A 16,953-nucleotide genomic window follows, 5' to 3' on the forward strand; every position below is an offset into this window, starting at 1 on the left:
GGTGATATGACTTTCAAAATGTTGATGTGCCACAAGTACCCACCTGAGCTAAACCAAACTTATTGTTGTTGTCCATGGCTTTGTGCATCTAAAAGTACATCTGTCTCCATTTGTGATGCCCAAGTCATAAAATGTTGCAGTTTTAGGTTTTTCAGAACCAAGTTTGATTGAGCGGTTTGTTTATTAAACTTGGGAGTAGAAAAGTATCTAAGTTGCTCTTTTCTACCTTCCTGCTGGAAGTAGATTACAAGAAAGGCTTGGTATTGAAAAGCATAAAATAGAACTTGAAATTTATGTAAATTTATATAAGTTCTTTTAGTAAAGGGCATTGATGGGACTTCTAGTCCATGAATATAGGACTCCAGATTTTAAGTATTTGAAGTTCAGGACATCAAAAATAAAATAAAAAGTTATGAAACCCTACTTACACTTTATTCGTGATGCAGATTAGCTTAAATCTGTAAAATCATGTTTGTACATAGAATTTTAACATATTTGCAGCTTATTTCTAACCTATTTGTATTATTTTTCAGCATATCATCAAGTACCATCGATCTGCTAAGGCCAACAAGAAGACAATAAATGTGCCAAAGAACATGGTGAAGTCTCTACTCTATCAAATTCTAGACGGAATTCACTATCTTCATGCAAACTGGGTGCTACATAGAGATTTGGTAATATTTGTTAGCAAAAGTAGAACCCACTCATCTTACCATCATTTGTTGTTTGTGAAGCCCACATTAGTGGAGAAGCGCGTTATAGCGGTCACATATCCACTGGCAGCATCAGTGTCATCATCAACAGTTTAGGGTTCTGGTTGCAGTTTTTCATTTGCATATATTTCCTTAATCCCTTGATAGATGCTTATATAGGGATGGTATATTTTGTCGCCATTAAGGGAGAAAAAAATCACAATTTGCGACATTAGTGAAGCCCAGGACGATCCTTACTCATATATGTGACATGCTTCTTTATGTGGCTAAGACAATTCATTCTGCAGCATGTTTGCTCTTACCTTTTTTTCCTGGGTCAAGGTCATAGTCTTATAAAATTAAGTTTTGGTTAAAGTTCATTTCTTGGCTTTTATTTCCTAAACCCTTTGACGAAGTTTATCATACATGGGATGAGTCATTGTAAAGATAAGCATTTGATTCAGTGATGTGTTTGGCCATCTCTTTAACCTTGTTGTCAAGGTGACATTAATTTTTTTTTTACTTCAGTCTTAATTCTTTTTTACTTTGCCTTTATTTCCTAAACCTATTGATAAATTTTGTTTATCCTTTGGATGAATCATTATGAAGCTAAGACATTTAACTTTTCAGCGTGCTTACTAACATCTTTGACCTTGGGGTCAAGGCCACATTGAAAGAAAATTTGCATTATCATTTTGGTTAAGTGTTTTCATTTGCTTATAATTGCAGTTGCATCAGTTGATAAATGAAGGGAAGATTTCCTTTGGTCAGAACATAATCCTTTGATCATACCTAACAGCATTTATTTCTGTATAAACTGTATGGAGAACTACTTTATACTAAAAATAGAGTCATGTGCAGAGTAATTAACGTAAAAACTGATCTGGAAGGCATACATACTGCATGCCTTTAAGATGAATTTAAAAAATGGTGGGTTTATATTTTATTTAGAAAACTGAATAAATTGAATTGACAGAATTAGATAGCACATCTTTGCTGTTTTTCTGCATATAACTCATGGTTACATCTAGGACGTGCAATTGTTAAAATCCCCCCCCCCCCCAAATTTAAAATTTCCTGCAAGATTTTTATCCTTTGCAGGCAAAATAGTGCAAAAATAAGAATTGTATGCATTTTTTTGTTAAGTATGCATTATTTTATTTTATTGTTTTGCTGTAAAATTCCCAGTTGTCACTCTCGGCAAATATGTTGTACTTGTATAGTTGTAAATACGTCATATTTCTGTGTGTCATGTGCTCAGTTCTGATTAGTTAATAACAAAGGTCAGAAGAGCATGTTTGATACAGAGGCTGGCTTGGTGGGACAACATGCTAAATGGCTAAATCAGTTAAAACTATGACACTTTTTCATTATTTTAGCAGTAACACTTCTCATAACTGTTAGGGTGTAGATGTTTCTGTCAATAAGCACAATGACAGCGAACAAACACTTCCTTAGGCTATGCCCATATCGGACAATGCAAGTGATGACGTGCTTAAAGCAGGGTTCCCACGCTATCAGGAGAAAGTCGGGAGAAATGATTATTGTTTTCCCGACTGTAAAATGACCTTGAATTTCACAAATAGTGATGAAAGTTGGAAAAAAACGGGGAATTTTCTGCCAGCACTTGATGCCAAAACAATCATGTAATTGAGTTGTAATGAAATTGATCATGAGTTAAATTTATCGAGTTTTAAACAGAATATTCTGAGGGTGCAGCAAGGATCATTTGGGTGCTTGCAATAAACATATATGCTGAGTAAATTCAAACACTCAGTGGATTGGATTCATCTAGTAGACTTTTATTTTCAAAGTCAGCTCGATATCCGTATATCTGTATTTTTCCTTAGGGCTGTTTCAGTAAAACATATACCCCCCCGACGGCACTTCAAAAACACTTCTGTTGGAGGTTGTGTTTCAAACTATTTTGATTCTGATGGTAGAAGGTTAGTTAGGAAAATCACTTCTGTTGTGGGTTGTGTTAACAAAATGAGAAATTGCTGGTGGGGTTGTCAGAAGAAAAAGAACCCAGAATATAAATTTAAAATTGCATCTAACCCGCTCCTAGTGGTCTAACATGAATAAAACATTGGGTCAGAAAATGTAGCCAGTACAGATAATTTGTACAAACTCACATACTTTTAAAGCAGTGATACGCGTTCTGCAAATTACGTCAATGTTGCGAATAAAAACGTGTTTTGCGCAGTATGCAATTTTTATTAAACTTTTTACTTTAAAAACGCAATTCGCAACGTAATTCGTGCTGCCAGTAGCGGTCTTGCAGTGCTTGATGTGACATCAGATAGCTGGATACTTTGTTTTGACATGAATGGCTGTTAAGCTAAATTTGATTGGTTCATTGGCCCTGGAACAAGCATTTTATGGTAGTTTTAAACTTATTTTCATCATGGAAATTTTACAAATGATTGTTTCAAGTAAGGGCCACACAGCAAACCAAAATGTTTGAATCACAACAGGGTTTGTCTTCAGATGACGTTTTCAGTCAGCAAATACTGGCTGGTGATAGCTATGATGACAATGAATTTCATGTATATCAGTCTGTTGGACATTGGGAAAATGTCACTGGAAATACCAGTGTGTGATTTTGAGCCCAGAATTGATGTTGAGTGCGAGTTTGATGCATGTGTTTGATGGTCAATATGCCAGTTATTTTTATTCAAGATACCCATGTCAGAACAAGCAGACTATGGGAATGTTGGACTTAAAACCCTAATACAGCATTATTGAAGAGAAAAAATCTGGCATAAGAGGCAGCAAAGCACTGATTCAAGGAAGTGAATCTTTGGCAGGGTTTATGTTAGTGAAAACTCAGAGGTCTCGGAAATGCTTAATCACACGTATTTGGATGCCAGTTTTTTATTGGGGAAACAGAAAATCACTTAGGTGAGAGTCCTCCGTACGCATTTAATAGGTGGGCGGCAAAATTCAAAGACTTGCCAGTCCTGCTTCAGCCACCTGCTTAATGGGAAAATGTGTTGATCAATTAGCTTTGCTGATATTTACAATGACAGAATTTAGTGGCTGAAATCCCCCCCATGTACATGTCACCATTATAAGAGTACATCAAGAGAACATGCTGAGTGGCAAGATAAAAAGCTTTGACTGGCAGCTGGGTGGGAAAATCTACTGATATTTACAGTGCTTGAATTCAGAGGCAGAAAGACCCAGAGATGTACATGTGGTCATTTATAATAGTACATCAAATAAACAATTTTAGCTTTTATTATTGTGTTCATTTCTGAGTGTAGCGGAATAGGCAGTGCACTTGACCTCAGTATCGAGACATGTTGAGACTTAGACTTGAATGAGTATTTTGGGGTTCAGCAGCAAACTGACTAAGATTGTAACGAGATTCAGGAGAGTGCTAAAGTTGCTAGAACTGATAGTTTGGAAGGGACAGTAGCTAAGTGTAAAAAAGTGTGTGATGCCTAGCTTAGTGCTTTGAATAAGATTTTCCTTGGATTGACAAAATTCAGACTTTGATGGACAAACAAGAGCTATATCAGTGTTATAAAGAATGCAGAAATTAAACTCAGTGGCAACTAATAGTTCTTATAATTTGCATAGTTTTCTGGGAGGACAGCAACTTTTGCTGGTGGGACTCCTATTTTTAACAAAATGGGAGTCCTGGACTCCTAGTTTTAAAATCCTAGCGAGTTCTCTGGAAAACTTTTCTTTTTGGAACAGAGATATCCAAGAGAGAATATCCATGGGGCCATACCTGTGAGATGTTGAAAATTGCACAACCATAGAGAACAGTAACCTGTTCAAGCTAGTCATGCATATGCATTTCAGACATCAGGCAATGAAAGGAGAATTACATGTGTGTAGATCTCTAGTTGGCAGAACCACTATGGCAACAAAAGAATAACGAGACAAACTTTCATATCATGCAGATGTATTACCAAATGAAGTACATGCTCTCTATGAGCAAAAATTAAATGAATTTAAACATAAGAGACTGATTGATCTGTGTAAACTCAAAGCAAGATGGATAAAATTTGTCCTGTTTGTGTTTGGTTCTTCCTATATATTTATTTTGATCATGGTGATATTTTCTGCACACCTTTTGGCACATAGTTTCAAGCCATCATTTGGTATTTGTATTACAAATTGGATTACTATTATCTAGTACACAACATTTTGAAGTACTACACTACTAATCTGTTCATCCTGATTCTTTTTTATGCTCTCCTTTAGTTTTACTGGTACCAGTACTTTTAATAAAATTGTAACTTCTATTTTCTTGCAATCTAAATATTAGTAATCATGTATTATTGTCTAAAGGTAAAATGTGCTTAGTTTTGTTGTAAAATCTAAAACTATTAATTAGCAAGGGACTAAAGTAAAATGTGGGACAACTTCATGTGTGTAGAAATTATTACCATATTACAGTGTTGTTAGAAACAACAGAATAGTTGAACAAGATGTATTTTGCAAAGTTGTGGAACCAGCACTCATATTGTCACCAAATATTCAATTTAAGTAATAATATCATTATTTCTGCATATTCCTGTCAGTATTTTCGAAGTGGTATTAATTTTCTGATCTGATGTTCGTTTATTGTGCAATTTTTACACATCAAGAATTCTCACAGTATCATTAAAAAACAATGCAATCTGCACCAAATTGAGTTGGTTTTTTTCAACCCAAAAATCACTGAAGCTTTGAGTTCTGGCATCAAAGTCTCACATTAAATAACATTTGAAGTAGCCATGATAGTAATTTAGGATGCAACTGTACTAGTTTCACCTTTGGTATATTCAAATCTTGAATGTGATGGAGGAACATGGCTCCAAAATACACATCAATTTTAGAAACTGTTCACTGAATATGAATCAAGTATGTCCAAGTCCAGCTGAATTGTTAGACATTTTTTAATTCTTTTGACAACATCGTAATTAGCTGTCAAATATGGAGTAAGCCTATATTCTCTCTGCCATCCCAACCAAGACCCAACCACAACCACATGACCATGCCCAACGACATCACAGTAATAATTGCTATACAACTAGAGATGACATCTCCGAGTATTTTGATTTGAGTAGAGCATTAACAGAGTGGAACAGTAAGAAAGAGTGACAGATATTTAAGTGTTAGGGAGATATTTAACAATGGCTATTCCTCCCGCCACCACTTCCTCTTTTAAGGCCACCCCTATTGCAGCAGGAAAGTGGCCTTATAATGAGGGTGGCCTTTCTAGAGGGGGATGAAATGCGAATAGTAAATAAATATGAAGAAAGTCACAAGAAACATTTAATTCTAAAACATTTAATATTTTCATTAAAAAATCACATGCATGTTGTGAAACAAACTGTTTCATCATTTTCAAAAGAATGTTAAGAATAATCATTGATATAGTTTTAAAACTGTCTTTATAATTATGTTACAGATCAAATCATCGGTCACTTTGTTGGTAACAGTCTAAAAAACAAACCAGTCTTGTCACAATTCAGAATATCCTTGCTGTCATATCCCCTGCATATATCGTTTAATCTTTTGTTCCAATCTTCATTATTAACATCAGCTGATTCTCCACTAAGGACATAACACTTAATATTGTGTCGCACATGAAATCTGTGCAACCATCCATTACTTGTGGTAAAGTCATCATATCCCAATTCAACCGACAAAATTGTTGCTTTTTCTTGTCATTCAAATCAGGATACAAACATCTCCTGGCTCAATCTTCCTTTCTCCGTCCATTTCACCTTTCCACTTCTGCAGAATTGTTTCATTATCTTTCACAATATTGTTTATCTAAGTCTTTCCGATATTAGTATTCTGCAAGGATCCTCAACCTACCCACCACTCAGTCAGTTTAATTACTTTCACTTTCTCTTCTAAACTGAGAATTTGTCTTTTCCTCGATGATATGTTGATCTTTTTGCAGTAAGTTATGTTGCCAACTACAATACTGATAAAACAATTTTTTATGCATCTAAACAAATTGCTGTGTGTTTTTAAAGGAAGTGATCTTGTCACGTGATTCGTTAGTTGCAGTCTGGTACCCTATTGTTTTTATACATTTCTTTACAGTAAGTGAGAGAAGCCAAAACGGCTTCGATATGTACCATTAAAATCACGCAAATTTGACCTCGCGGCCGTTAGGATTTGTAATTTTGACAATTATTGTCAGTAGTAATAGCCACTAATTATCAAAGTGAACAAGCTCAACATCTTACTGAGGGAAGCCATAAAGGCTATCAAACCATTTTCCTGCTGACCTATGCATTGTATATCGATGCTGCCACTTCTCAGCTGTTACTACTGTTAAATAATTGTAATCTTAATAATTATCAGAGTGACTAAACCGGACATCTTATGATAACACAGCAGGAAGGCTAATTGGATTACATGTACTTACCCTTTTTTATGGATTAAAATTTTAGTCTTTCTTGGCTTTATGGAATAAATGTGGCTTCTCGTGAGGCATAAATGATATAATATTGACCTTAGTGGTACATGTACTTTAGTCAACACTTCTTTCAGTAACGAAAACCTGACTTCGGGAAACAGAAATCGGATAACTTAACACACGTTATGAATAAAATACTGGTTCTGGATACATATTAAAATAAAATGCGGCTGCTTGTGAGGGGTAAATTTTATATTATTGCACTAATATGCTGGTCACATTAGCTGGGTGGCATTTCGTGAGGGGTACTTTTGAACACAAACTCGTCGGTGCCAATGGATTCTGGTCGTAAGGAGCGGGTGGCTGCTGGTCAGGGGGGCCGTTCAAGAGGGGGACTACTGTAGTAGGAAAAGTGAGTGACAAATTTAGATACATATCATAAACAAGACAAACATTATGTGTGGGGTCAAGATCATAAGGACAGGCTGGAATGGAGAAGTATAATAAAAACAGTAATGAGTAGAAGTGTGCCTCTTTTTTATGTGTGCAACTTTATTTTCTCAGCTTCACTAAGAAATTACATCAAGAGGAAGTCAGTAAGGGGTGTACATTTAACTAAACCAATGTGAATTTAGCTACTTAAAAGATGTATCAATTTGATTTTAACCTTCTGGTTATAATTGTTCTGGTCTGTTCCTGTCCATTATGATGATTTTGTCCACTGAATCAGTATGGTTGGAATTTGTTTTGGCAAATTTGGCAGATTATGATTACTGTATACACTGTAAGAGATATGAATAATTTTATTTCTTGGTTAGTTGATTCTGGTTGCTGCTCAGTTCAAATGCATCATTAAAAACATTATTGCATTCTCATACTTTGTTACAAATATTTGTTACAGATGCATAAGTCCAGATATCAGTGAATATAGCTTAAATAAGTTATAACAGTTCTAGTTGGAACAATGGACATTGTTAGAGAAACTTTAAGTGAGATAAATGTAAACTTTTTGGCAGCATGTGATGCAGGATTGCTTAAGACTTCTCCATCGCATATGCTCACCATGAAAAATCCATATGTACCAACTGATGATGACTTTTTGTTAACTGTCAGAAAGGCATAATTTATGACATTCAAAGTCCTACAAATTTACTTTTTCTAATCTGCTGAAGGACAAGATGAAACTACGGCATTAATGAAATGTGACCTGGTACTTGCGATTTACATTGCTAGTCGCATGAGTACACAAATCTAGCAATCCACATTTTGAAATGTTGTAGAGAAAAATAAAATAAAAATTATTAAATGAAAGTCATATACTGGTTTTAATAAAAATACAAAAATGAAAGAACACAAAATTTCCATATTTATATATTCTGATAACAATTTCTTGAGTTTTGTTGTATCAAGTGACTACCACATTGACATGTGCTCTCTGCTTGATAAATCAGACTGGCCAGATTGCTAGTTTTTACAAAAGGTATCAGACTTTCATTTAATGTAATTGAATTTCTGTATAACAACATTAAAAAGGGGTTTGTTGTTGATACCACTTGACTATTGGGCTTCCAATGTCATTTGAGATTAGCGAAGTCATGTGACTAGTAATGCAAATGGCGAGTATAGGGTCAGGTTTCATCTATACCATAGTTTTGTCTAGTCTGTCAGCAGATTAAAGACATATCAATTATAATACTTGCCATTTTGGAGAAAATAAATCATTTTCCTATGGATTTGATACAGGTATAAGTCGGTATAAATCCATTTAAATTTTCTAAGTGACTACCCTATGTTGCTACTGCATGGTGGCAGCAAATTCCAAATTTTTGATCTGCAATTGCAATTACCCCACACCCAAATGTCCAAATATGAAAAATGGGGTGGGAATATTCAGAGGAAATCCGGATCAGAAAATGGACTGCTATTCATTTTAAGCCAAAATTTGTAGTCCAAATTGTTGAATCTCAGAGCTGAAATGAAAATTGTCGTCCCTTGTATTATACATTAGAAACAATACGAGCCTCTGTATCGATACAAATTTGAGGACTCGTTTAACGAATTACAAGAAGACAAGTTGATTTTACAGAAAATTCAGTCCTTGTTTATACAACATTATATAATTTTGAAGGTTGTTTGCCAAAATTTAAATTAAAAAAAATTAAATGATGGAGTTTTAAGATCATCTTAAGGAGATTAGGTTGTTTGAAAAGTCTTGTTTGGGATTTTGTTGGCACAGAGAAATTCAGGGTTAAACTCGTTGTTACAAGACAAGATTCTAATTATTTGCATTTATTATTTTTAAAAATAATGTAATAGGAAATATTTACTTTCTATAAGATGCATATATATATATATATATATATATATATATATATATATATATATATATATATATATATATATATATATATATATTGCTATAGAAATCTTTGGAATTAAAGGTTTGCAAAGAAACAAAACTAATTTATGTTCATTATATTGTTCCCACTTAGCTACATAATGCAAAGTAAAGTTAGAATTTTTATTCTGTACATTGAAATATCTTACATGCCAATTTATAGGAATATAACCAAACTTGTTTCGTGTGATACATTTTGTGGTTTTGTACATGATCATCTGTTCTGCCTTAGATGTTTTGGATAGTCTTGAAAAAGAAACATCTTTAGATTTAGAAAATGCATGTTTTAAAATCTAAAATGTACTCTAATTCCATTCAGTTATAGTCAAATGTGAACCTTGAAAAATTAATTTTATCCTGGAAAAGCCCTGGAAATTTATATTTAGAAACATGTGGGAACAATGTTAAAGATGGTGGTGATGAAACTAAGGGTCCATCTGATGCGAAGAAAAAAAGTACTCTTTCAATTCAGACTGGAAACAAAATCAACCATGGCTGGTTATGAGTGAAAAAAATGAGATGCTTTGCAGATGGTGCATAAAAACTGGCCAAAAAAAATCTTTCACACTTGGAATTGCTAATTTCATTAAATCAACCCTTGATGGACATGTTGAATTAACAGCTCACAAACAGGCGATTCAGGATTTGAAACTAAGTGAAAATCTTAAAACTACATGTATGGCAGCTATCAGCAAGAAATCTGAATCAATTATTCATGCTATGTCAGTCGCCTATTACTTGGCAAATGAGAATATTGCTTCTCTAAAATATGGCTCACTGTTCGATTTTGTTGATTTTCTGGGTGTTGGTGTTAGCAACATGAGAGTAGGAGGAAATGTAACATATTCGTCAAGTGTTTCTGTAGAGGAATTTCAGGTAAGTTCTTTTATTTTATTTACATTTTTTCTATTTGAAATTCAGATGGAAAAATGGCATATATTAACAAGCAACCAAAACATGATCAATAGGTTCTGATCAGTGCATATCTTGAGGAATTCCTGTGTTACTAAAAAATAGCAAATAGCATCGTGATCGACCAATGAAATTGTATTCGGTAGCTAGTCATCATAACTTCCTGTCCCATTTAATGGTGAATAACATTTTACTTTTTTAATCAATGTGGATTATTGGTACCTGTTTCTTTTGTCATGAAATTCTTTCCTGTCTAGACAGTTCACATTTCAGTATTGCTGTAATGAGTTTTTGTGTGTTTGAAATGACGATACAGTCGCTGTTGTTTGAATAATTTCCTGAGCATGTAAGGAGTTGTTGTCGACATCTTGATACAGTACAGTAGTCAGGCAAATTCCACTGCTTGAAACTTATACAATGCTTTAGCAAATAAGTTATTATTATTATTTGCTCTGATGATCATTGCAGCAAATGACATTGACCCTGATCTGCTTATATCACAATTGCGTATGTAGGGACCCATCATTGATGTATATAATACCAACATTTTTTGTTTTTAAAATCGTCATATACAGACAGGCATAATCACTTCCTTCATCACTATAACTGAATGACTTTAATTAACAGAGAGAGTAATTGTAGTGCCATATTATTTTAGCATTCAAACACCTTGATGGGATTTCTTAAAACAATAGAATTTTCACAAGGCAATATCCTTAGACACTCCATGGTGTTAGGGTTAAGGTTCTTGCACAATTTGCATCTGATTTTGGTCATTTTACTTTGTTTTTTTTTAACAATATATTTGTTTTACATTTCTCAAATACTTTAATAATAATAAAATAATAATAATGATAATAATAATAATAATAATAATAATAATAATAATAATAATAAAATAATACTTTTATACTTTGATTTGCCATTGAGCTTTATTTTTTTCCAAGATTGCATAGCAACAGTGATAGAATCTGAGTTAATGCAGAAAGTACAGTGTAGTCTATTCATTAGCATCTTTATTGATGAGAGTACAGACATTTCAAATACCAAGAAGCTTGTCATTTATGCCAGAATCATTGACCCAACCATATTTGTTTCTACAACTCATTTTCTTGGTAATGTGTGAGTGGAATCCCAATCACAACACTGCTGATGTTCTTTTCAAAGAAGTTGTCCAGTTCTTGGGGAAAAAAGGAGATTCCTTCTGAAAAAGGTATTGGTTTTGGCAGTAATGGGGCATCAGTTTGACAGGTCGCAAAAGTGGTAAAGCAACACAGTTCAATGAGAAAAGCCCTCACTTGATCGGCATTCATTGTATGGCTCATAGATTGAATTTTTGTACCTCTCATGCATCAAAAAACATTCTGTACCTCAAGGAAATCTTTGAAGACTTGTACTATTTGTTTTAATAAATCTGCCAACAGAACAGCTGAATTGAAGGAAATCCAGAATGTTCTGGACAGTCCTAAACTGAAATACAGAGAAGTTCATGAAATAAGATGGCTGGCATTTTATGATGCACTATATGCAGTTTTTCACAGTGGTGGCGGTGGTGGTGGGGGCTCTCGTGAATTATTTAAAAAACAATCAAGACAAAAGCGTATCAAGACTTGTTGAATAAACTCATAGACTACAGATTTGTGGCATGCATAAATATTATGATGGATATCGTACCTCACTTAGCACAGCTAAATATGCTTTTACAGAAATGTGTCACCAGCACTTGATATTTTGTATTCTACCTTACAGAAAGCAGACATGGGAAAATCCTATCATCAGACCTGTATGTCTGAAAAAATGAAATCATTTAAGGATGGAGAAAAAACTAAAATCACATACAATGGTGTTGAACTCAAGTTACACAGGAGCACATTGAAAAAGTTTAAGGTGTGTCTAACCTTCGCCACGTGTTTGTTACAAATGTGCAGGAGGAGATGGCTGCATGATTTCCAAAGAGCAGCACACAGGTGGCAACAGCATTTGAGGTTCTTGGTCTATGTAACCTCACATTCCTATCTTCTAAAGAACAAGAAATATATGGTTATGACCAGATAAAAACTCTCTGTGATCATTTTGGTCAGTAGAATAAATCAAAAGAAACCATCAGTCCCCCTCTTACTAAGATATCATTAAAAGAGAAATATACCCTGGAGACAAAATGTGTGGACTCTGGCAGATTGTACATCAACATCATGCAGACACATTTCCAAATCTAATTCAGTTAGCATCAGTGGCCATGGTTATGCCATACCAAACCACTGACTGTGAGAAAGGATTCAGCAATCAAAATTGAACCAGAACTGCAGGAAGAAGCTGTCTAGAAGAAAGGGTTCTCAACAGACTCATGATGATTTCAATAGAAGGACCTCCTCTGAGAGAATTCAACATTAACAAGGCATTGGTAGAGTGGAGGATGAGGAAGGACTGGATGTTATTTAGGAAATAGTGATCATATTTGCAGAATAATGCAGTCACAATTGCAATCTGTCTGGAAGCAGATGTATATATGTTCCAGTAAAGAGTTAACTCTTATAGAAACTGTATACTGTACATACTTTCCCTAATTCATTTTGGTCTTTTCCTTAAAAATTATTTTTTGTCATCCATGAAAGGAAAATATGTGCTCTTCTGATCTTTCTTAGTATGGATTTGTAACCAATCAGAATTGAGCATGTGACACACAGGAAGTACATGACACTATTTTTAAGATTGACCAGAGGAGTGACGCTATTTGCAGTCTCTGGTTTGATTCTTTAATGGTTAGTGTGTAGATAAAATGTTAGAAAATATAAGACTTTGATTTCAGTTTTAAGTGTTATACTACTATATATAGAAGACATGATCTGCATTTAATGCACTTATTATACTTGCGATTGCTCTTTTTGAATACATTGAGGTTTTTTTTACACCATACTGGAAGCCCCCCCCCCCCCCCCGGCTTTTTTACTTCAGATTCAGTGGGGGCAAGTACCCGCATTTATCAAATTCTAGATGCAACTCGGCATATAATTAATTCTTTTTTGACTAGATTTGAAAAAGAAAAGCTGGGAAACTCAAAATCTGCCAAGGACATTGGGGCTACATCACTTTCACTGCACCTTGTTACAAATGAATTTAAAACTATTGGTAAATGGATATAGGGATTGGGGGGGTTTTCAGAGACTAATGTTATAACAATTGGATTCACAGTCCTGCAATGTAAAATGCAGACCTTGATAGTTACTATGTGGGGTGGGTGTGAGATCCGCTATACCCCACTGCGTAACTGTTATATAGTGTCAAAGTCTTGCACTGTTTGACTATTGGACCCTCATCACTATAACCATTTACCGATAGTCTTAATTTCATTTTTTAAGTAGCCTCTGTAGATAGCCTAAACTGTTAATCAACACGAAAATAGATTTAAAGATGCGAAAATTGGTTACGTGTCTGAACAATAACAATTCACAAGTCATAATGAACTAATGATAGCCTCAAATCCAAGAGTCCTTCGTATGTCAAAGCAAACAATACATCCTTTGCTTTGAATATTGAACTTCTATTCAGAAGACATATGCCAATTTAGATAAAAGATTAAGACCATGCTGTGGAATGTTCAGAACCTTAGATTGCCTCCAATTGTTTGAATTTTTTGTTTTATATTGATGTGGCTGTTATGTTACTGAAGTAGAATTCCCTTTTCTATGATAGCTATGTAGCAGACGCCTCAACAAGAATTCATAAGCTTAAACAGGGTCTAAAACTGATAGGAAATATATTTTTTTAAAAACAAAAACCAAAAAAACCATTAAAAAGTAAATAAAGTTATAAACATAGCTGCTAACCCTCATGATTTTGGTGTGAATTTCATGACTTTTTCAGCTATTCACTGATTCATGCCCCATGAAAAAAATCATGAATTCCCCAATTCTCAATTATTTTAAATCTTTAATAAAAATAACCGATTTCCCATTAAGCGCTAGTTGTGGTATCGGCAGTTGCCGTAACAGTCCAGTACTGCTAGTCACAATATTAGTGGAACTATAGCTGATTGGTACAGTTGGCCCGTTAGCAGACATTTTAGCATATTTTAATCTATATGTATAAGAGTAGTTTTACAAATGCTTTTGAGAGAAACTGGGGCCTAACCAGAATTTTGCTGTGCACATGTGCTGCAAACATTGATTTTAATTACCATTCAGCACCGCATCTTGAAAATGTCTTCACCAATAAGGAAAAAGGAATGTATTGCACAAAAAGTGAAGTGAAGTTTGGAATATACCAAAATTTGGTAGTGCATTCTGCCATCAAACACCAATATACATCATGCTTTTTGCACGCAGTGCGCCACTAATTTTATCATTGGGCATGGTGGCAGAGATGATGTGAGGAAGCATATTGGTAGTAAAAAGCACATAGAGGTTGGCGAAATTGAGAACTTGCAGATTTCAGCTCTTGGCGGAAGACCTGCAAGATACTAATGCTCAAGCATTGTTTGTGAGTTTTCTTGTTGAACACAATCTACCTTTATCAGCTGGTAACCATACTAAACATTTGTTCCGACAAATATTCCCAGACTCGAAGATCACTTCAAGAATTCATGTCAAAATTCACTAATTTTTATCCCAATTTTCACTAATTGCCAGCCTAGAGGGTTGGCAGCTATGTATAAATAATTGCAATTATAGGAGTTAAACATTTTTTTCTGAGTTTATTGTGGTATAAACTGTCAGTTGCCAATTCATACATTTACATAATGTCCTTTGGGCATTATTTTGCTGTGTGATTCGGCATCTGACAGTTTATACCACAATAAACTCAGAAAAAAAATGTTAGACTGTTAAATATGTCCTAAACCCTTCATTTGATATGTACATCAAAACCTGTTTTAAATAGCTGCCTCTTGAAAGTGAGAAAAATTTACCTCCAAAGACAGGTGGTTGCTTATTAGAGGTTCATATACAAGAATACTAAGAATTCAATATTTTGTATGGGGTACACACTTTTATGGATTTTTTGATGCTACAAAAATTTAATTTAATGCCTACAATATACTTATTCTTCTGAGGAACCATTATGACAGATTTCCAAATTCATGAAATTAAGTACCAAGCCAACACCAGGGCTGTTCCATTAAAACATACATGGGACCCAGGTAAGGCACTTTTAAAGTGGGGTACTCACCCATAGATGCAATTTAGAAATTTCTTGTCATTTTAATATGAACTCTGCGAAATCAAAATACCCTGGCATATATTTTTTTAAACTGCCTTCCCAGGGTACCATATATGTTTAAATGGAATAGCCCTCACAAAAATTAATATCGACAAAAATAATTGAGTTTACAGTATCGATTCTTCTTCAGATAAGTTACCCAATCATAATAAATTAGGAGTACATCTACTGCCTCGAAAATCCAGTTTCCCAAAATTAAAAAAAAAAAATTGGCTTTTTTTTGCAATGGAAGCACCAAATTGTCATCTGTTTGTAATGATGGGAGTGGTCTTCTCTTGCATATAGGGATTGAGCCAAATCATTTAAATTTACTAGTTAATTTTTCAGCTCAGACATGCCCTTGCAAGATAGGCACAAAAAAGACATAATATAAAAGAGATTTGACGTGCCTTAAATGGCAAGAAAAAGAAGTTACTATTTGTTCAACCTTTAATCTGATACAGGTATGCCAACCATTCATTAAATGACTGAATTGCTCAAAGATTGTTTTTATAAAAATGATTTAAAACCTATTAAATGGATCTTTTTCAGTTTCACTGGTTGCTATGCTCAGACTTTTTCCCACATGGCAAAGCTTTGAATAATGCAAAAAATAATCACATACTTGGTATATCCAATAATTTTTGTTGAGAGGTTATGAATAATCAGAGGATGTTGCCAAACTTTAAGCCTTGATGAAAAAATATGAAATGGATCTAAGTAACATACTGAGGTACTTCCACTTCTGTTTCATTAAATATTTTTATTGAAAAGAAAAAGTAGTCTCTGTGATTCTCTTAAGCACGTGGTTCCAATCACATGAGATATACTACAAGCATGTGGTTCCATTCATATGAGATATACTACCGTTTATAATTTGTAAAATTTGGTGAATTTTCACAAAAAGATAATTGCCACAGATATGATGAATCTAGTGAGCAAACTGGTAAAACCCACAAAAAACTACACAAAAAACTAATAGTTAAAATTTCTGTCCAAGAAATGAATAGAAGGAAAAAGGAAGTAATTATCTACCCTCCCCAAAAAATCATTTGAAAACTGAAATGTCACAAATGCTGATGATAATATTCTGGCTCACAACACTGTATTCTTTGACTTGAGGTATGAGAATGTTCAAAACCATCAAAGTTGAAAATCCCATGTAAACTTGGTTGTTTACTTGTTTTTTCATGCAAATGACATGTAAAAGCTGAATTTCAGAAGGCTGAAAGCATGCTGTTCCTGAGGCAGTTTTGGCAATCCAGTCCATTACCAGCTTCTGACCTGCTGTGGGCCCCATGAACTTGCCACAACCAAAAACAGACTTCACAGCTCTACTTTGGTGCCAGTACCAATATGGTATGGTGGCTATCAGGATT

General features: G+C 34.3%; 1 protein-coding gene across 4 annotated transcripts in view; it reads left to right on the plus strand.

Annotated features, from left to right (window-relative positions):
* Window positions 1-16,953, plus strand: part of LOC149773033 (cyclin-dependent kinase 8-like) — an 85,499-nt gene that overhangs the window by 16,165 nt on the left and 52,381 nt on the right. For all 4 annotated transcript variants that reach the window (XM_089946838.1, XM_089946840.1, XM_089946839.1 and 1 more), the window contains exon 4: window positions 534-674. In XM_089946838.1, coding sequence (XP_089802964.1) covers window positions 534-674 — 141 coding nt within the window. The remainder of the gene's footprint in view (window positions 1-533; window positions 675-16,953) is intronic.

Source organism: Sinohyriopsis cumingii, unplaced genomic scaffold (genome assembly GCF_028554795.1).
Source record: "Sinohyriopsis cumingii isolate HCF-2022 unplaced genomic scaffold, ASM2855479v2 utg000913l, whole genome shotgun sequence".
NCBI classification, from domain to species: Eukaryota; Metazoa; Mollusca; class Bivalvia; order Unionida; family Unionidae; genus Sinohyriopsis; species Sinohyriopsis cumingii.